Below are 23,851 nucleotides of genomic sequence, written 5' to 3'. Positions count from 1 at the left end.
ACATATTTACTCAGGTTAGTACATGTGATAGCAACACAGCTATAACACCAAGTCAACTTTATGACATATTTACTCAGGTTAGTACATGTGATAGCAACACAGCTAAAACACCAAGTCAGCTTTATGACATATTTACTCAGGTTAGTACATGTGATAGCAACACAGCTAAAACACCAAGTCAGCTTTATGACATATTTACTCAGGTTAGTACATGTGATAGCAACACAGCTAAAACACCAAGTCAGGTTTATGACATATTTACTCAGGTTAGTACATGTGATAGCAACACAGCTAAAACACCAAGTCAGCTTTATGACATATTTACTCAGGTTAGTACATGTGATAGCAACACAGCTATAACACCAAGTCAACTTTATGACATATTTACTCAGGTTAGTACATGTGATAGCAACACAGCTAAAACACCAAGTCAGCTTTATGACATATTTACTCAGGTTAGTACATGTGATAGCAACACAGCTAAAACACCAAGTCAGCTTTATGACATATTTACTCAGGTTAGTACATGTGATAGCAACACAGCTAAAACACCAAGTCAGCTTTATGACATATTTATTCAGGTTAGTACATGTGATAGCAACACAGCTAAAACACGAAGTCAGCTTTATGACATATTTACTCAGGTTAGTACATGTGATAGCAACACAGCTATAACACCAAGTCAACTTTATGACATATTTACTCAGGTTAGTACATGTGATAGCAACACAGCTAAAACACCAAGTCAGCTTTATGACATATTTACTCAGGTTAGTACATGTGATAGCAACACAGCTAAAACACCAAGTCAGCTTTATGACATATTTACTCAGGTTAGTACATGTGATAGCAACACAGCTAAAACACCAAGTCAGGTTTATGACATATTTACTCAGGTTAGTACATGTGATAGCAACACAGCTAAAACACCTAGTCAGGTTTATGACATATTTACTCAGGTTAGTACATGTGATAGCAACACAGCTAAAACACCAAGTCAGCTTTATGACATATTTACTCAGGTTAGTACATGTGATAGCAACACAGCTAAAACACCAAGTCAGCTTTATGACATATTTATTCAGGTTAGTACATGTGATAGCAACACAGCTAAAACACCAAGTCAGCTTTATGACATATTTACTCAGGTTAGTACATGTGATAGCAACACAGCTAAAACACCAAGTCAGCTTTATGACATATTTATTCAGGTTAGTACATGTGATAGCAACACAGCTAAAACACCAAGTCAGCTTTATGACATATTTACTCAGGTTAGTACATGTGATAGCAACACAGCTATAACACCAAGTCAACTTTATGACATATTTACTCAGGTTAGTACATGTGATAGCAACACAGCTAAAACACCAAGTCAGCTTTATGACATATTTACTCAGGTTAGTACATGTGATAGCAACACAGCTAAAACACCAAGTCAGGTTTATGACATATTTACTCAGGTTAGTACATGTGATAGCAACACAGCTATAACACCAAGTCAGCTTTATGACATATTTACTCAGGTTAGTACATGTGATAGCAACACAGCTATAACACCAAGTCAGCTTTATGACATATTTACTCAGGTTAGTACATGTGATAGCAACACAGCTAAAACACCAAGTCAGGTTTATGACATATTTACTCAGGTTAGTACATGTGATGACAACACAGCTAAAACACCAAGTCAGGTTTATAACATATTTACTCAGGTTAGTACATGTGATAGCAACACAGCTAAAACACCAAGTCAGGTTTATGACATATTTACTCAGGTTAGTACATGTGATAGCAACACAGCTATAACACCAAGTCAGCTTTATGACATATTTACTCAGGTTAGTACATGTGATAGCAACACAGCTAAAACACCAAGTCAGCTTTATGACATATTTACTCAGGTTAGTACATGTGATAGCAACACAGCTATAACACCAAGTCAGCTTTATGACATATTTACTCAGGTTAGTACATGTGATAGCAACACAGCTATAACACCAAGTCAGCTTTATGACATATTTACTCAGGTTAGTACATGTGATAGCAACACAGCTAAAACACCAAGTCAGGTTTATGACATATTTACTCAGGTTAGTACATGTGATAGCAACACAGCTAAAACACCAAGTCAGCTTTATGACATATTTACTCAGGTTAGTACATGTGATAGCAACACAGCTATAACACCAAGTCAGCTTTATGACATATTTACTCAGGTTAGTACATGTGATAGCAACACAGCTAAAACACCAAGTCAGCTTTATGACATATTTACTCAGGTTAGTACATGTGATAGCAACACAGCTAAAACACCAAGTCAGCTTTATGACATATTTACTCAGGTTAGTACATGTGATAGCAACACAGCTAAAACACCAAGTCAGCTTTATGACATATTTACTCAGGTTAGTACATGTGATAGCAACACAGCTAAAACACCAAGTCAGGTTTATGACATATTTACTCAGGTTAGTACATGTGATAGCAACACAGCTAAAACACCAAGTCAGGTTTATGACATATTTACTCAGGTTAGTACATGTGATAGCAACACAGCTAAAACACCAAGTCAGCTTTATGACATATTTACTCAGGTTAGTACATGTGATAGCAACACAGCTAAAACACCAAGTCAGCTTTATGACATATTTACTCAGGTTAGTACATGTGATAGCAACACAGCTATAACACCAAGTCAGCTTTATGACATATTTACTCAGGTTAGTACATGTGATAGCAACACAGCTAAAACACCAAGTCAGGTTTATGACATATTTACTCAGGTTAGTACATGTGATAGCAACACATCTAAAACACCAAGTCAGGTTTATGACATATTTACTCAGGTTAGTACATGTGATAGCAACACAGCTAAAACACCAAGTCAGCTTTATGACATATTTACTCAGGTTAGTACATGTGATAGCAACACAGCTAAAACACCAAGTCAGCTTTATGACATATTTACTCAGGTTAGTACATGTGATAGCAACACAGCTATAACACCAAGTCAGCTTTATGACATATTTACTCAGGTTAGTACATGTGATAGCAACACAGCTAAAACACCAAGTCAGGTTTATGACATATTTACTCAGGTTAGTACATGTGATAGCAACACAGCTAAAACACCAAGTCAGCTTTATGACATATTTACTCAGGTTAGTACATGTGATAGCAACACAGCTATAACACCAAGTCAGCTTTATGACATATTTACTCAGGTTAGTACATGTGATAGCAACACAGCTAAAACACCAAGTCAGGTTTATGACATATTTACTCAGGTTAGTACATGTGATAGCAACACAGCTAAAACACCAAGTCAGCTTTATGACATATTTACTCAGGTTAGTACATGTGATAGCAACACAGCTATAACACCAAGTCAGCTTTATGACATATTTACTCAGGTTAGTACATGTGATAGCAACACAGCTAAAACACCAAGTCAGCTTTATGACATATTTACTCAGGTTAGTACATGTGATAGCAACACAGCTAAAACACCAAGTCAGCTTTATGACATATTTACTCAGGTTAGTACATGTGATAGCAACACAGCTAAAACACCAAGTCAGCTTTATGACATATTTACTCAGGTTAGTACATGTGATAGCAACACAGCTAAAACACCAAGTCAGGTTTATGACATATTTACTCAGGTTAGTACATGTGATAGCAACACAGCTAAAACACCAAGTCAGGTTTATGACATATTTACTCAGGTTAGTACATGTGATAGCAACACAGCTAAAACACCAAGTCAGCTTTATGACATATTTACTCAGGTTAGTACATGTGATAGCAACACAGCTAAAACACCAAGTCAGCTTTATGACATATTTACTCAGGTTAGTACATGTGATAGCAACACAGCTATAACACCAAGTCAGCTTTATGACATATTTACTCAGGTTAGTACATGTGATAGCAACACAGCTAAAACACCAAGTCAGGTTTATGACATATTTACTCAGGTTAGTACATGTGATAGCAACACAGCTAAAACACCAAGTCAGGTTTATGACATATTTACTCAGGTTAGTACATGTGATAGCAACACAGCTAAAACACCAAGTCAGGTTTATGACATATTTACTCAGGTTAGTACATGTGATAGCAACACAGCTAAAACACCAAGTCAGGTTTATAACATATTTACTCAGGTTAGTACATGTGATAGCAACACAGCTAAAACACCAAGTCAGCTTTATGACATATTTACTCAGGTTAGTACATGTGATAGCAACACAGCTAAAACACCAAGTCAGGTTTATAACATATTTACTCAGGTTAGTACATGTGATAGCAACACAGCTAAAACACGAAGTCAACGTCATGACATATTTACTCAGGTTAGTACATGTGATAGCAACACAGCTAAAACACCTAGTCAGCTTTATGACATATTTACTCAGGTTAGTACATGTGATAGCAACACAGCTAAAACACCAAGTCAGCTTTATGACATATTTACTCAGGTTAGTACATGTGATAGCAACACAGCTAAAACACCAAGTCAGCTTTATGACATATTTACTCAGGTTAGTACATGTGATAGCAACACAGCTAAAACACGAAGTCAGCTTTATGACATATTTACTCAGGTTAGTACATGTGATAGCAACACAGCTAAAACACCTAGTCAGCTTTATGACATATTTACTCAGGTTAGTACATGTGATAGCAACACAGCTAAAACACCTAGTCAGCTTTATGACATATTTACTCAGGTTAGTACATGTGATAGCAACACAGCTAAAACACGAAGTCAGCTTTATGACATATTTACTCAGGTTAGTACATGTGATAGCAACACAGCTAAAACACCAAGTCAGGTTTATGACATATTTACTCAGGTTAGTACATGTGATAGCAACACAGCTAAAACACCAAGTCAGCTTTATGACATATTTACTCAGGTTAGTACATGTGATAGCAACACAGCTAAAACACCAAGTCAGCTTTATGACATATTTACTCAGGTTAGTACATGTGATAGCAACACAGCTAAAACACCAAGTCAGCTTTATGACATATTTACTCAGGTTAGTACATGTGATAGCAACACAGCTAAAACACCTAGTCAGGTTTATGACATATTTACTCAGGTTAGTACATGTGATAGCAACACAGCTAAAACACCAAGTCAGCTTTATGACATATTTACTCAGGTTAGTACATGTGATAGCAACACAGCTAAAACACCAAGTCAGCTTTATGACATATTTACTCAGGTTAGTACATGTGATAGCAACACAGCTAAAACACCAAGTCAGCTTTATGACATATTTATTCAGGTTAGTACATGTGATAGCAACACAGCTAAAACACCAAGTCAGGTTTATAACATATTTACTCAGGTTAGTACATGTGATAGCAACACAGCTAAAACACCAAGTCAGCTTTATGACATATTTACTCAGGTTAGTACATGTGATAGCAACACAGCTAAAACACCAAGTCAGGTTTATAACATATTTACTCAGGTTAGTACATGTGATAGCAACACAGCTAAAACACCTAGTCAGGTTTATGACATATTTACTCAGGTTAGTACATGTGATAGCAACACAGCTAAAACACCAAGTCAGCTTTATGACATATTTACTCAGGTTAGTACATGTGATAGCAACACAGCTAAAACACCAAGTCAGCTTTATGACATATTTATTCAGGTTAGTACATGTGATAGCAACACAGCTAAAACACCAAGTCAGGTTTATAACATATTTACTCAGGTTAGTACATGTGATAGCAACACAGCTAAAACACCAAGTCAGCTTTATGACATATTTACTCAGGTTAGTACATGTGATAGCAACACAGCTAAAACACCAAGTCAGGTTTATAACATATTTACTCAGGTTAGTACATGTGATAGCAACACAGCTAAAACACCAAGTCAGCTTTATTACATATTTACTCAGGTTAGTACATGTGATAGCAACACAGCTAAAACACCAAGTCAGCTTTATGACATATTTACTCAGGTTAGTACATGTGATAGCAACACAGCTAAAACACCAAGTCAGCTTTATGACATATTTACTCAGGTTAGTACATGTGATAGCAACACAGCTAAAACACCAAGTCAGGTTTATAACATATTTACTCAGGTTAGTACATGTGATAGCAACACAGCTAAAACACCAAGTTAGCTTTATAACATATTTACTCAGGTTAGTACATGTGATAGCAACACAGCTAAAACACCAAGTCAGGTTTATAACATATTTACTCAGGTTAGTACATGTGATAGCAACACAGCTAAAACACCAAGTCAGCTTTATGACATATTTACTCAGGTTAGTACATGTGATAGCAACACAGCTAAAACACCAAGTCAGCTTTATGACATATTTACTCAGGTTAGTACATGTGATAGCAACACAGCTAAAACACCAAGTCAGGTTTATAACATATTTACTCAGGTTAGTACATGTGATAGCAACACAGCTAAAACACCAAGTCAGCTTTATGACATATTTACTCAGGTTAGTACATGTGATAGCAACACAGCTAAAACACCAAGTCAGCTTTATGACATATTTACTCAGGTTAGTACATGTGATAGCAACACAGCTAAAACACCAAGTCAGGTTTATAACATATTTACTCAGGTTAGTACATGTGATAGCAACACAGCTAAAACACCAAGTCAGGTTTATAACATATTTACTCAGGTTAGTACATGTGATAGCAACACAGCTAAAACACCAAGTCAGCTTTATGACATATTTACTCAGGTTAGTACATGTGATAGCAACACAGCTAAAACACCAAGTCAGCTTTATGACATATTTACTCAGGTTAGTACATGTGATAGCAACACAGCTAAAACACCAAGTCAGCTTTATGACATATTTACTCAGGTTAGTACATGTGATAGCAACACAGCTAAAACACCAAGTCAACTTTATGACATATTTACTCAGGTTAGTACATGTGATAGCAACACAGCTAAAACACCAAGTCAGGTTTATAACATATTTACTCAGGTTAGTACATGTGATAGCAACACAGCTAAAACACCAAGTCAACGTCATGACATATTTACTCAGGTTAGTACATGTGATAGCAACACAGCTAAAACACCAAGTCAGGTTTATAACATATTTACTCAGGTTAGTACATGTGATAGCAACACAGCTAAAACACCAAGTCAGGTTTATAACATATTTACTCAGGTTAGTACATGTGATAGCAACACAGCTAAAACACCAAGTCAGGTTTATAACATATTTACTCAGGTTAGTACATGTGATAGCAACACAGCTAAAACACCAAGTCAGCTTTATGACATATTTACTCAGGTTAGTACATGTGATAGCAACACAGCTAAAACACCAAGTCAACTTTATAACATATTTACTCAGGTTAGTACATGTGATAGCAACACAGCTATAACACCAAGTCAGCTTTATGACATATTTACTCAGGTTAGTACATGTGATAGCAACACAGCTAAAACACCAAGTCAGCTTTATAACATATTTACTCAGGTTAGTACATGTGATAGCAACACAGCTAAAACACCAAGTCAACTTTATGACATATTTACTCATGTTAGTACATGTGATAGCAACACAGCTAAAACACCAAGTCAGCTTTATGACATATTTACTCAGGTTAGTACATGTGATAGCAACACAGCTAAAACACCAAGTCAACTTTATGACATATTTACTCAGGTTAGTACATGTGATAGCAACACAGCTAAAACACCAAGTCAGCTTTATGACATATTTACTCAGGTTAGTACATGTGATAGCAACACAGCTAAAACACCAAGTCAGCTTTATGACATATTTACTCAGGTTTGTACATGTGATAGCAACACAGCTAAAACACCAAGTCAGCTTTATAACATATTTACTCAGGTTAGTACATGTGATAGCAACACAGCTAAAACACCAAGTCAACTTTATGACATATTTACTCAGGTTAGTACATGTGATAGCAACACAGCTAAAACACCAAGTCAGCTTTATGACATATTTACTCAGGTTAGTACATGTGATAGCAACACAGCTAAAACACCAAGTCAGCTTTATGACATATTTACTCAGGTTAGTACATGTGATAGCAACACAGCTAAAACACCAAGTCAGCTTTATGACATATTTACTCAGGTTAGTACATGTGATTGCAACACAGCTAAAACACCTAGTCAGCTTTATGACATATTTACTCAGGTTAGTACATGTGATAGCAACACAGCTAAAACACCTAGTCAGCTTTATGACATATTTACTCAGGTTAGTACATGTGATAGCAACACAGCTAAAACACGAAGTCAGCTTTATGACATATTTACTCAGGTTAGTACATGTGATAGCAACACAGCTAAAACACCAAGTCAGGTTTATGACATATTTACTCAGGTTAGTACATGTGATAGCAACACAGCTAAAACACCAAGTCAGCTTTATGACATATTTACTCAGGTTAGTACATGTGATAGCAACACAGCTAAAACACCAAGTCAGCTTTATGACATATTTACTCAGGTTAGTACATGTGATAGCAACACAGCTAAAACACCAAGTTAGCTTTATGACATATTTACTCAGGTTAGTACATGTGATAGCAACACAGCTAAAACACCTAGTCAGGTTTATGACATATTTACTCAGGTTAGTACATGTGATAGCAACACAGCTAAAACACCAAGTCAGCTTTATGACATATTTACTCAGGTTAGTACATGTGATAGCAACACAGCTAAAACACCAAGTCAGCTTTATGACATATTTATTCAGGTTAGTACATGTGATAGCAACACAGCTAAAACACCAAGTCAGCTTTATGACATATTTACTCAGGTTAGTACATGTGATAGCAACACAGCTAAAACACCAAGTCAGCTTTATGACATATTTATTCAGGTTAGTACATGTGATAGCAACACAGCTAAAACACCAAGTCAGCTTTATGACATATTTACTCAGGTTAGTACATGTGATAGCAACACAGCTATAACACCAAGTCAACTTTATGACATATTTACTCAGGTTAGTACATGTGATAGCAACACAGCTAAAACACCAAGTCAGCTTTATGACATATTTACTCAGGTTAGTACATGTGATAGCAACACAGCTAAAACACCAAGTCAGGTTTATGACATATTTACTCAGGTTAGTACATGTGATAGCAACACAGCTAAAACACCAAGTCAGCTTTATGACATATTTACTCAGGTTAGTACATGTGATAGCAACACAGCTATAACACCAAGTCAACTTTATGACATATTTACTCAGGTTAGTACATGTGATAGCAACACAGCTAAAACACCAAGTCAGCTTTATGACATATTTACTCAGGTTAGTACATGTGATAGCAACACAGCTAAAACACGAAGTCAGCTTTATGACATATTTACTCAGGTTAGTACATGTGATAGCAACACAGCTAAAACACCTAGTCAGCTTTATGACATATTTACTCAGGTTAGTACATGTGATAGCAACACAGCTAAAACACGAAGTCAGCTTTATGACATATTTACTCAGGTTAGTACATGTGATAGCAACACAGCTAAAACACCAAGTCAGGTTTATGACATATTTACTCAGGTTAGTACATGTGATAGCAACACAGCTAAAACACCAAGTCAGCTTTATGACATATTTACTCAGGTTAGTACATGTGATAGCAACACAGCTAAAACACCAAGTCAGCTTTATGACATATTTACTCAGGTTAGTACATGTGATAGCAACACAGCTAAAACACCAAGTCAGCTTTATGACATATTTACTCAGGTTAGTACATGTGATAGCAACACAGCTAAAACACCTAGTCAGGTTTATGACATATTTACTCAGGTTAGTACATGTGATAGCAACACAGCTAAAACACCAAGTCAGCTTTATGACATATTTACTCAGGTTAGTACATGTGATAGCAACACAGCTAAAACACCAAGTCAGCTTTATGACATATTTATTCAGGTTAGTACATGTGATAGCAACACAGCTAAAACACCAAGTCAGCTTTATGACATATTTACTCAGGTTAGTACATGTGATAGCAACACAGCTAAAACACCAAGTCAGCTTTATGACATATTTATTCAGGTTAGTACATGTGATAGCAACACAGCTAAAACACCAAGTCAGCTTTATGACATATTTACTCAGGTTAGTACATGTGATAGCAACACAGCTATAACACCAAGTCAACTTTATGACATATTTACTCAGGTTAGTACATGTGATAGCAACACAGCTAAAACACCAAGTCAGCTTTATGACATATTTACTCAGGTTAGTACATGTGATAGCAACACAGCTAAAACACCAAGTCAGGTTTATGACATATTTACTCAGGTTAGTACATGTGATAGCAACACAGCTATAACACCAAGTCAGCTTTATGACATATTTACTCAGGTTAGTACATGTGATAGCAACACAGCTATAACACCAAGTCAGCTTTATGACATATTTACTCAGGTTAGTACATGTGATAGCAACACAGCTAAAACACCAAGTCAGGTTTATGACATATTTACTCAGGTTAGTACATGTGATGACAACACAGCTAAAACACCAAGTCAGGTTTATAACATATTTACTCAGGTTAGTACATGTGATAGCAACACAGCTAAAACACCAAGTCAGGTTTATGACATATTTACTCAGGTTAGTACATGTGATAGCAACACAGCTATAACACCAAGTCAGCTTTATGACATATTTACTCAGGTTAGTACATGTGATAGCAACACAGCTAAAACACCAAGTCAGCTTTATGACATATTTACTCAGGTTAGTACATGTGATAGCAACACAGCTATAACACCAAGTCAGCTTTATGACATATTTACTCAGGTTAGTACATGTGATAGCAACACAGCTAAAACACCAAGTCAGCTTTATGACATATTTACTCAGGTTAGTACATGTGATAGCAACACATCTAAAACACCAAGTCAGGTTTATGACATATTTACTCAGGTTAGTACATGTGATAGCAACACAGCTAAAACACCAAGTCAGCTTTATGACATATTTACTCAGGTTAGTACATGTGATAGCAACACAGCTAAAACACCAAGTCAGCTTTATGACATATTTACTCAGGTTAGTACATGTGATAGCAACACAGCTATAACACCAAGTCAGCTTTATGACATATTTACTCAGGTTAGTACATGTGATAGCAACACAGCTAAAACACCAAGTCAGGTTTATGACATATTTACTCAGGTTAGTACATGTGATAGCAACACAGCTAAAACACCAAGTCAGCTTTATGACATATTTACTCAGGTTAGTACATGTGATAGCAACACAGCTATAACACCAAGTCAGCTTTATGACATATTTACTCAGGTTAGTACATGTGATAGCAACACAGCTAAAACACCAAGTCAGGTTTATGACATATTTACTCAGGTTAGTACATGTGATAGCAACACAGCTAAAACACCAAGTCAGCTTTATGACATATTTACTCAGGTTAGTACATGTGATAGCAACACAGCTATAACACCAAGTCAGCTTTATGACATATTTACTCAGGTTAGTACATGTGATAGCAACACAGCTAAAACACCAAGTCAGCTTTATGACATATTTACTCAGGTTAGTACATGTGATAGCAACACAGCTAAAACACCAAGTCAGCTTTATGACATATTTACTCAGGTTAGTACATGTGATAGCAACACAGCTAAAACACCAAGTCAGCTTTATGACATATTTACTCAGGTTAGTACATGTGATAGCAACACAGCTAAAACACCAAGTCAGGTTTATGACATATTTACTCAGGTTAGTACATGTGATAGCAACACAGCTAAAACACCAAGTCAGGTTTATGACATATTTACTCAGGTTAGTACATGTGATAGCAACACAGCTAAAACACCAAGTCAGCTTTATGACATATTTACTCAGGTTAGTACATGTGATAGCAACACAGCTAAAACACCAAGTCAGCTTTATGACATATTTACTCAGGTTAGTACATGTGATAGCAACACAGCTATAACACCAAGTCAGCTTTATGACATATTTACTCAGGTTAGTACATGTGATAGCAACACAGCTAAAACACCAAGTCAGGTTTATGACATATTTACTCAGGTTAGTACATGTGATAGCAACACAGCTAAAACACCAAGTCAGGTTTATGACATATTTACTCAGGTTAGTACATGTGATAGCAACACAGCTAAAACACCAAGTCAGGTTTATGACATATTTACTCAGGTTAGTACATGTGATAGCAACACAGCTAAAACACCAAGTCAGGTTTATAACATATTTACTCAGGTTAGTACATGTGATAGCAACACAGCTAAAACACCAAGTCAGCTTTATGACATATTTACTCAGGTTAGTACATGTGATAGCAACACAGCTAAAACACCAAGTCAGGTTTATAACATATTTACTCAGGTTAGTACATGTGATAGCAACACAGCTAAAACACCAAGTCAGGTTTATGACATATTTACTCAGGTTAGTACATGTGATAGCAACACAGCTAAAACACCAAGTCAGGTTTATAACATATTTACTCAGGTTAGTACATGTGATAGCAACACAGCTAAAACACCAAGTCAACTTTATGACATATTTACTCAGGTTAGTACATGTGATAGCAACACAGCTAAAACACCAAGTCAGCTTTATGACATATTTACTCAGGTTAGTACATGTGATAGCAACACAGCTAAAACACCTAGTCAGGTTTATGACATATTTACTCAGGTTAGTACATGTGATAGCAACACAGCTAAAACACCAAGTCAGCTTTATGACATATTTACTCAGGTTAGTACATGTGATAGCAACACAGCTATAACACCAAGTCAGGTTTATGACATATTTACTCAGGTTAGTACATGTGATAGCAACACAGCTATAACACCAAGTCAGCTTCATGACATATTTACTCAGGTTAGTACATGTGATAGCAACACAGCTAAAACACCTAGTCAGGTTTATGACATATTTACTCAGGTTAGTACATGTGATAGCAACACAGCTATAACACCAAGTCAGCTTTATGACATATTTACTCAGGTTAGTACATGTGATAGCAACACAGCTATAACACCAAGTCAGCTTCATGACATATTTACTCAGGTTAGTACATGTGATAGCAACACAGCTATAACACCAAGTCAGCTTCATGACATATTTACTCAGGTTAGTACATGTGATAGCAACACAGCTAAAACACCTAGTCAGGTTTATGACATATTTACTCAGGTTAGTACATGTGATAGCAACACAGCTATAACACCAAGTCAGCTTTATGACATATTTACTCAGGTTAGTACATGTGATAGCAACACAGCTATAACACCAAGTCAGGTTGGCACAATACATTTGTATCCAACACAAAAACTATTATCCATGACAAATAGTCTTAAAATTCTGCAATTGAAATGCCTCCTACTGCAGACTGCATATATTTAGCTTTTCTTTTCTAATAACATATGAATCATGATAGTGAATATAGTCCCATTCTGGGAATAGTTGTCTTATCAGTCACTTCAGCCAGACATTTTATGCAAATTATATTCATATATGGTTATAGTTATGGTCTTATATGGTTGCTGTTGTTACCAATAATGTCGACCACTGAAAACGGTTTGAACCTTCTCACAAACATAATTAATATTATAACATTTGATATCTGAATTACTGCTCCTACAGGTGGACAAGTCTGCCTTGAAATCAATAATAGAAACAAACCTTTCAGTTTACTTGCCAAAATGTGTTTTTAATTTTGGAATTTTTTGGAATAAGCTAAAAAGCTTGTCACTGAACATTTTGTCGATAGTTGGGATCAAATTATAGTTCAATAGTTGGGACCACATCGTAATTTGATAGTCGGGTTCAAATAGTAGGTCGATAGTTGGGACCAAATAGTAGGTCCATAGTGAGGTCCAAATCACAGGTCAAAAGCTGGGTAAATGCATGGTCACTGTAATAAAGTTTGAATAGGTGATTTTCTGTTCAACTGCAAGATCTTGTGAGTTGTGTGAAAGACGTGCACTGAACGTCTACGTCAAAAATCAAAAGATTTGATTTTGAACTTTTGTAGCTCACTTCGAAAGTCTGATCTTTGACAAGGGAATATTGCATTTGAATACCCTTACTTCATTGAAATTGACCATCATCAAATGTGGACAGCACATTATTAAGCATGGAAATATCTTCCAAAATAATTTCGTATTTGTCAAATCCCATGCGATGTTTGTCATCACTACGACACTGTGACCTTTGTTTGTCCTGTTTTTGCATTCGATTTCTCGCAGAGAATGGAAAATGGACTATTTTTTCTTGAGATGCTGCATTCTTAGTTTTGTTTCTGATTCTTATGTTTTGAAATCATGACTTATAATACCTGCAAAATGCTTGTTTTTCAGGTTGAAATGCCATCTTTAATGACGCTTGCAAAAATGGAACTGAATGGGATTGGATTTAGTGAAACAGAAAGTGAAAATCAGAAAGCCATTATGCTTGCGAAACTCAGTGCTTTGGAAGCAGAAGCTTATCAGCTAGCGAATCACAGTTTCTCTCTCACTTCAACCGAGGATATTGCACGGGTAAGTTTACTTTTTCAAGAGAGTGTCAGTCATTTACTTTGCGATCTGGACCCCTCTGTGATGAGGTTTCTCTCACTGTACTTAGAACAAGAACAGCAAATCAGGCAAGCTGCTTCATTGCGACATCCTCTACTACTGATATGCTACCAGTATAATCCATAAAAATGGAAATTTTTTCACGGCTGATGACAGAGGTCTTTTCTCTAAGCGATTTTGACTTGTCACTGATGCAATGACGCAACCAAACATATTTTTTAACATAAAAAAAAACATGGTTCACAATTTGGTAGCAACAATGCATATCATAATTGTGAAAATAAATATTTTGAATTTCTTGATTTAATTAACCGCTAAAAATCGTTAACCGATGATACTATTCTATTCTCACCCAACGATTGACAAACAAAGAATTTTGCTACACACATTGCGTTGCTACATGTATGTATAGTAGAGGTCTAAATTGACTCACTCAAATTTCTATTTTCTTTTTTGACTCACAAGAGCTAGTACGGTAGTAGAAACTCTATAAAGAAGAAATTAAGAAAATATATTGCAGTAAAACTGTATCATTTTTTTTTTTTTTTTTTAAATATTTTTGTGCCAGGTGACAGTTCTGGACATTGAATGTCACTGTTGTCTCTCCTGACTTTTTTTTGTATGAGCAAATTGCAAGTGCTAGTGCTGACACATAGTGCATTTTGCCACAGAAGTCATATTCATGTTTGGGACTACATGACAGGGCTGTGTGGCCATCTCTCTGTCAAATGGCAATTTGTAATGCGCTATCCTGGCGTCAACCAGGCTCGGTCGAACACAAGCGGACCCCCAAAGTCGCATTCGTTAGTGAATGAATCTCGGCCAGTGGAATTGGCCTTCCCATTGAGTCTATGGCACACTCACCCAGGGTAGGGGTTGACCCTTTGATATTCAGCCTAAGGTAGGATTTGAACTTGGGTCTACCGTTCATGAGTCTGGAGCGACAACCACTATGCTACCAGTGACCGGCTGTATTATCTTTATGCCTGAAACATATGAGCTGATATTTTTTAGTTACTTCAAACCAAAAAGTAATTTTGGTGTATGGTTTAGATGCATTGCAGATTTCACCCTAGGGCTTACAGTGTTAACTTTAGACAGAATATACTTATTTGTTGTTTGAAATAACACCATGGTTCTGCACTGCATCTCTAACATAACTAATATACTGATCCTCTCATCAATAGGTTTTGTACATAGAATTGAGACTACCTCCCAATGGAGACCCAGCATCAGCTCAAACTCTTCAAAACAAAAGAACTCTTGGAACTACTGGTAGAGGGCGCCATAGATTACCTAAACAATTTAGCACTTGCAAGGATATTCTTGAAAAGTTGAAAGCATTTCATCCACTGCCCGGTGTCATTCTAGAATGGAGGAGGATTAGTTCTGCTATTACTAAAGTGGTTTATCCATTACAGAAAGAGAAGGTGATGTGTAGAAAATTGGAGATGAATAGGATTTATGGAGTATGCCATATTTACACTGCAACAGGTGGGTTTAATAGTGCTTTTGATTCCAAAGTGACCTTCTTTAATGACAGCAGTCTAACCATTGCAACCTATAGACTGACCTAGCTTTGATTGGACTGACTAACCAGTCAGCTGTCTAACCATTGCAACCTATAGACTGACCTAGCTTTGATTAGACTGACTAACCAGTCAGCTGTCCAACCATTGCAATCTATAGACTGACCTAGCTTTGATTAGACTGACTAACCAGTCAGCTGTCCAACCATTGCAATCTATAGACTGACCTAGCTTTGATTAGACTGACTAACCAGTCAGCAGTCCAACCATTGCAATCTATAGACTGACCCAGCTTTGATTGGACTGACTAACCAGTCAGCTGTCCAACCATTGCAATCTATAGACTGACCTAGCTTTGATTAGACTGACTAACCAGTCAGCAGTCCAACCATTGCAATCTATAGACTGACCTAGCTTTGATTAGACTGACTAACCAGTCAGTAGTCCAACCATTGCAATCTATAGACTGACCTAGCTTTGATTGGACTGACTAACCAGTCAGTAGTCCAACCATTGCAATCTATAGACTAACCCAGCTTTGATTAGACTGACTAACCAGTCAGCAGTCCAACCATTGCAACCTATAGACTGACCTAGCTTTGATTAGACTGACTAACCAGTCAGCAGTCCAACCATTGCAACCTATAGACTGACCTAGCTTTGATTAGACTGACTAACCAGTCAGCTGTCTAACCATTGCAATCTATAGACTGACCTAGCTTTGATTGGACTGACTAACCAGTCAGCAGTCCAACCATTGCAATCTATAGACTGACCTAGCTTTGATTGGACTGACTAACCAGTCAGCAGTCCAACCATTGCAATCTATAGACTGACCTAGCTTTGATTGGACTGACTAACCAGTCAGCTGTCCAACTATTGCAATCTATAGACTGACCTAGCTTTGATCAGACTGACTAACCAGTCAGTAGTCCAACCATTGCAACCTATAGACTGACCTAGCTTTGATTGGACTGACTAACCAGTCAGTAGTCCAACCATTGCAACCTATAGACTGACCTAGCTTTGATTGGACTGACTAACCAGTCAGCTGTCCAACCATTGCAACCTATAGACAGACCTAGCTTTGATTGGACTGACTAACCAGTCAGCTGTCCAACTATTGCAATCTATAGACTGACCTAGCTTTGATTGGACTGACTAACCAGTCAGCAGTCCAACCATTGCAATCTATAGACTGACCTAGCTTTGATTGGACTGACTAACCAGTCCGCTGTCTAACCATTGCAATCTATAGACTGACCTAGCTTTGATTAGACTGACTAACCAGTCAGCAGTCCAACCATTGCAATCTATAGACTGACCTAGCTTTGATTGGACTGACTAACCAGTCAGCTGTCCAACCATTGCAACCTATAGACTGACCTAGCTTTGATTGGACTGACTAACCAGTCAGCAGTCCAACCATTGCAATCTATAGACTGACCTAGCTTTGATTGGACTGACTAACCAGTCAGCAGTCCAACCATTGCAACCTTTAGACTGACCTAGCTTTGATTAGACTGACTAACCAGTCAGCAGTCCAACCATTGCAACCTATAGACTGACCTAGCTTTGATTGGACTGACTAACCAGTCAGCAGTCCAACCATTGCAACCTATAGACTGACCTAGCTTTGATTGGACTGACTAACCAGTCAGCAGTCCAACCATTGCAATCTACAGACTGACCTAGCTTTGATTGGACTGACTAACCAGTCAGCAGTCCAACCATTGCAACCTATAGACTGACCTAGCTTTGATTGGACTGACTAACCAGTCAGCAGTCCAACCATTGCAATCTATAGACTGACCTAGCTTTGATTAGACTGACTAACCAGTCAGCAGTCCAACCATTGCAATCTATAGACTGACCTAGCTTTGATTGGACTGACTAACCAGTCAGCTGTCCAACCATTGCAACCTATAGACTGACCTAGCTTTGATTGGACTGACTAACCAGTCAGCAGTCCAACCATTGCAATCTATAGACTGACCTAGCTTTGATTGGACTGACTAACCAGTCAGCAGTCCAACCATTGCAATCTATAGACTGACCTAGCTTTGATTGGACTGACTAACCAGTCAGCAGTCCAACCATTGCAACCTTTAGACTGACCTAGCTTTGATTAGACTGACTAACCAGTCAGCAGTCCAACCATTGCAACCTATAGACTGACCTAGCTTTGATTGGACTGACTAACCAGTCAGCAGTCCAACCATTGCAATCTATAGACTGACCTAGCTTTGATTGGACTGACTAACCAGTCAGCAGTCCAACCATTGCAACCTTTAGACTGACCTAGCTTTGATTAGACTGACTAACCAGTCAGCTGTCCAACCATTGCAATCTATAGACTGACCTAGTTTTGATTGGACTGACTAACCAGTCAGCAGTCCAACCATTGCAATCTATAGACTGACCTAGCTTTGATTGGACTGACTAACCAGTCAGTAGTCCAACCATTGCAATCTATAGACTGACCTAGCTTTGATTAGACTGACTAACCAGTCAGCTGTCCAACTATTGCAATCTATAGACTGACCTAGCTTTGATTGGACTGACTAACCAGTCAGCTGTCCAACCATTGCAATCTATAGACTGACCTAGCTTTGATTAGACTGACTAACCAGTCAGCTGTCCAACTATTGCAATCTATAGACTGACCTAGCTTTGATTGGACTGACTAACCAGTCAGTAGTCCAACCATTGCAATCTATAGACTGACCTAGCTTTGATTGGACTGACTAACCAGTCAGCTGTCCAACCATTGCAATCTATAGACTGACCTAGCTTTGATTAGACTGACTAACCAGTCAGCTGTCCAACTATTGCAATCTATAGACTGACCTAGCTTTGATTGGACTGACTAACCAGTCAGCTGTCCAACCATTGCAATCTATAGACTGACCTAGCTTTGATTGGACTGACTAACCAGTCAGCTGTCCAACTATTGCAATCTATAGACTAACCCTGCTTTGATTAGACTGACTAACCAGTCAGCAGTCCAACCATTGCAATCTATAGACTGACCTAGCTTTGATCAGACTGACTAACCAGTCAGTAGTCCAACCATTGCAATCTATAGACTGACCTAGCTTTGATTAGACTGACTAACCAGTCAGTAGTCCAACCATTGCAATCTATAGACTGACCTAGCTTTGATTGGACTGACTAACCAGTCAGCAGTCCAACCATTGCAATCTATAGACTGACCTAGCTTTGATTGGACTGACTAACCAGTCAGCTGTCTAACCATTGCAATCTATAGACTGACCTAGCTTTGATTAGACTGACTAACCAGTCAGCTGTCCAACCATTGCAATCTATAGACTGACCTAGCTTTGATTGGACTGACTAACCAGTCAGCAGTCCAACCATTGCAATCTATAGACTGACCTAGCTTTGATTGGACTGACTAACCAGTCAGCAGTCCAACCATTGCAACCTATAGACTGACCTAGCTTTGATTAGACTGACTAACCAGTCAGTAGTCCAACCATTGCAATCTATAGACTGACCTAGCTTTGATTAGACTGACTAACCAGTCAGCTGTCTAACCATTGCAACCTATAGACTGACCTAGGTTTGATTGGACTGACTAACCAGTCAGCAGTCCAACCATTGCAATCTATAGACTGACCTAGCTTTGATTAGACTGACTAACCAGTCAGCTGTCTAACCATTGCAATCTATAGACTGACCTAGCTTTGATTGGACTGACTAACCAGTCAGCAGTCCAACCATTGCAATCTATAGACTGACCTAGCTTTGATTGGACTGACTAACCAGTCAGCTGTCCAACCATTGCAATCTACAGACTGACCTAGCTTTGATTGGACTGACTGACTAACCAGTCAGCTGTCCAACCATTGCAATCTATAGACTGACCTAGCTTTGATTGGACTGACTAACCAGTCAGCAGTCCAACCATTGCAATCTATAGACTGACCTAGCTTTGATTAGACTGACTAACCAGTCAGCTGTCCAACCATTGCAACCTATAGACTGACCTAGCTTTGATTGGACTGACTAACCAGTCAGCCGTCCAACCATTGCAATCTATAGACTGACCTAGCTTTGATTGGACTGACTAACCAGTCAGCTGTCCAACCATTGCAATCTATAGACTGACCTAGCTTTGATTAGACTGACTAACCAGTCAGCTGTCCAACCATTGCAACCTATAGACTGACCTAGCTTTGATTAGACTGACTAACCAGTCAGCTGTCCAACCATTGCAATCTATAGACTGACCTAGCTTTGATTGGACTGACTAACCAGTCAGTAGTCCAACCATTGCAACCTATAGACTGACCTAGCTTTGATTGGACTGACTAACCAGTCAGCTGTCTAACCATTGCAATCTATAGACTGACCTAGCTTTGATTAGACTGACTAACCAGTCAGCTGTCCAACCATTGCAACCTATAGACTGACCTAGCTTTGATTGGACTGACTAACCAGTCAGCAGTCCAACCATTGCAATCTATAGACTGACCTAGCTTTGATTAGACTGACTAACCAGTCAGCTGTCTAACCATTGCAATCTATAGACTGACCTAGCTTTGATTAGACTGACTAACCAGTCAGCTGTCCAATCATTGCAATCTATAGACTGACCTAGCTTTGATTGGACTGACTAACCAGTCAGCAGTCCAACCATTGCAATCTATAGACTGACCTAGCTTTGATTGGACTGAATAACCAGTCAGCTGTCTAACCATTGCAATCTATAGACTGACCTAGCTTTGATTAGACTGACTAACCAGTCAGCAGTCCAACCATTGCAATCTATAGACTGACCTAGCTTTGATTGGACTGACTAACCAGTCAGCTGTCTAACCATTGCAACCTATAGACTGACCTAGCTTTGATTGGACTGACTAACCAGTCAGCTGTCCAACCATTGCAATCTATAGACTGACCTAGCTTTGATTGGACTGACTAACCAGTCAGCTGTCCAACCATTGCAACCTATAGACTGACCTAGCTTTGATTGGACTGACTAACCAGTCAGCTGTCCAACCATTGCAATCTATAGACTGACCTAGCTTTGATTGGACTGACTAACCAGTCAGCTGTCCAACCATTGCAACCTATAGACTGACCTAGCTTTGATTAGACTGACTAACCAGTCAGCAGTCTAACCATTGCAATCTATAGACTGACCTAGCTTTGATTAGACTGACTAACCAGTCAGCTGTCCAACTATTGCAATCTATAGACTGACCTAGCTTTGATTAGACTGACTAACCAGTCAGCAGTCTAACCATTGCAATCTATAGACTGACCTAGCTTTGATTGGACTGACTAACCAGTCAGCAGTCTAACCATTGCAATCTATAGACTGACCTAGCTTTGATTGGACTGACTAACCAGTCAGCTGTCCAACCATTGCAATCTATAGACTGACCTAGCTTTGATTGGACTGACTAACCAGTCAGCTGTCCAACCATTGCAACCTATAGACTGACCTAGCTTTGATTAGACTGACTAACCAGTCAGCAGTCTAACCATTGCAATCTATAGACTGACCTAGCTTTGATTAGACTGACTAACCAGTCAGCTGTCCAACTATTGCAATCTATAGACTGACCTAGCTTTGATTAGACTGACTAACCAGTCAGCTGTCTAACCATTGCAATCTATAGACTGACCTAGCTTTGATTGGACTGACTAACCAGTCAGCAGTCCAACCATTGCAATCTATAGACTGACCTAGCTTTGATTGGACTGACTAACCAGTCAGCTGTCCAACCATTGCAATCTACAGACTGACCTAGCTTTGATTGGACTGACTGACTAACCAGTCAGCTGTCCAACCATTGCAATCTATAGACTGACCTAGCTTTGATTGGACTGACTAACCAGTCAGCAGTCCAACCATTGCAATCTATAGACTGACCTAGCTTTGATTAGACTGACTAACCAGTCAGCTGTCCAACCATTGCAACCTATAGACTGACCTAGCTTTGATTGGACTGACTAACCAGTCAGCCGTCCAACCATTGCAATCTATAGACTGACCTAGCTTTGATTGGACTGACTAACCAGTCAGCTGTCCAACCATTGCAATCTATAGACTGACCTAGCTTTGATTAGACTGACTAACCAGTCAGCTGTCCAACCATTGCAACCTATAGACTGACCTAGCTTTGATTAGACTGACTAACCAGTCAGCTGTCCAACCATTGCAATCTATAGACTGACCTAGCTTTGATTGGACTGACTAACCAGTCAGTAGTCCAACCATTGCAACCTATAGACTGACCTAGCTTTGATTGGACTGACTAACCAGTCAGCTGTCTAACCATTGCAATCTATAGACTGACCTAGCTTTGATTAGACTGACTAACCAGTCAGCTGTCCAACCATTGCAACCTATAGACTGACCTAGCTTTGATTGGACTGACTAACCAGTCAGCAGTCCAACCATTGCAATCTATAGACTGACCTAGCTTTGATTAGACTGACTAACCAGTCAGCTGTCTAACCATTGCAATCTATAGACTGACCTAGCTTTGATTAGACTGACTAACCAGTCAGCTGTCCAATCATTGCAATCTATAGACTGACCTAGCTTTGATTGGACTGACTAACCAGTCAGCAGTCCAACCATTGCAATCTATAGACTGACCTAGCTTTGATTGGACTGACTAACCAGTCAGCTGTCTAACCATTGCAATCTATAGACTGACCTAGCTTTGATTAGACTGACTAACCAGTCAGCAGTCCAACCATTGCAATCTATAGACTGACCTAGCTTTGATTGGACTGACTAACCAGTCAGCTGTCTAACCATTGCAACCTATAGACTGACCTAGCTTTGATTGGACTGACTAACCAGTCAGCTGTCCAACCATTGCAATCTATAGACTGACCTAGCTTTGATTGGACTGACTAACCAGTCAGCTGTCCAACCATTGCAACCTATAGACTGACCTAGCTTTGATTGGACTGACTAACCAGTCAGCTGTCCAACCATTGCAATCTATAGACTGACCTAGCTTTGATTGGACTGACTAACCAGTCAGCTGTCCAACCATTGCAACCTATAGACTGACCTAGCTTTGATTAGACTGACTAACCAGTCAGCAGTCTAACCATTGCAATCTATAGACTGACCTAGCTTTGATTAGACTGACTAACCAGTCAGCAGTCTAACCATTGCAATCTATAGACTGACCTAGCTTTGATTGGACTGACTAACCAGTCAGCTGTCCAACCATTGCAACCTATAGACTGACCTAGCTTTGATTGGACTGACTAACCAGTCAGCTGTCCAACCATTGCAATCTATAGACTGACCTAGCTTTGATTGGACTGACTAACCAGTCAGCTGTCCAACCATTGCAACCTATAGACTGACCTAGCTTTGATTAGACTGACTAACCAGTCAGCAGTCTAACCATTGCAATCTATAGACTGACCTAGCTTTGATTAGACTGACTAACCAGTCAGCTGTCCAACTATTGCAATCTATAGACTGACCTAGCTTTGATTGGACTGACTAACCAGTCAGCTGTCCAACTATTGCAATCTATAGACTGACCTAGCTTTGATTGGACTGACTAACCAGTCAGTAGTCCAACCATTGCAATCTATAGACTGACCTAGCTTTGATTAGACTGACTAACCAGTCAGCTGTCCAACCATTGCAATCTATAGACTGACCTAGCTTTGATTGGACTGA

At 38.6% G+C, this 23,851-nt stretch overlaps 2 protein-coding genes across 2 annotated transcripts in view; one reads left to right on the top strand and one right to left on the bottom strand.

Annotated features, from left to right (window-relative positions):
- LOC146735860 (C-type lection lectoxin-Enh3-like) overlaps nucleotides 1-23,851 on the bottom strand; it is a 355,515-nt gene that overhangs the window by 109,616 nt on the left and 222,048 nt on the right. The window lies entirely within an intron of this gene.
- Nucleotides 1-23,851, top strand: part of LOC100373645 (DNA polymerase theta-like) — a 114,731-nt gene that overhangs the window by 57,806 nt on the left and 33,074 nt on the right. The window contains exons 20-21 of the mRNA XM_085505541.1: nucleotides 14,411-14,590; nucleotides 15,814-16,120. Of these exons, the coding sequence (XP_085361667.1) occupies nucleotides 14,411-14,590; nucleotides 15,814-16,120 (487 nt within the window). The remainder of the gene's footprint in view (nucleotides 1-14,410; nucleotides 14,591-15,813; nucleotides 16,121-23,851) is intronic.

The sequence above is a fragment of the Saccoglossus kowalevskii genome, chromosome 11 (assembly GCF_978046115.1).
Source record: "Saccoglossus kowalevskii chromosome 11, keSacKowa6.1, whole genome shotgun sequence".
Classification (NCBI taxonomy): domain Eukaryota; kingdom Metazoa; phylum Hemichordata; class Enteropneusta; family Harrimaniidae; genus Saccoglossus; species Saccoglossus kowalevskii.
The sequence above is the reverse complement of the archived record's forward strand: the minus strand, read 5'-3'. Positions and strand labels throughout refer to the sequence as shown.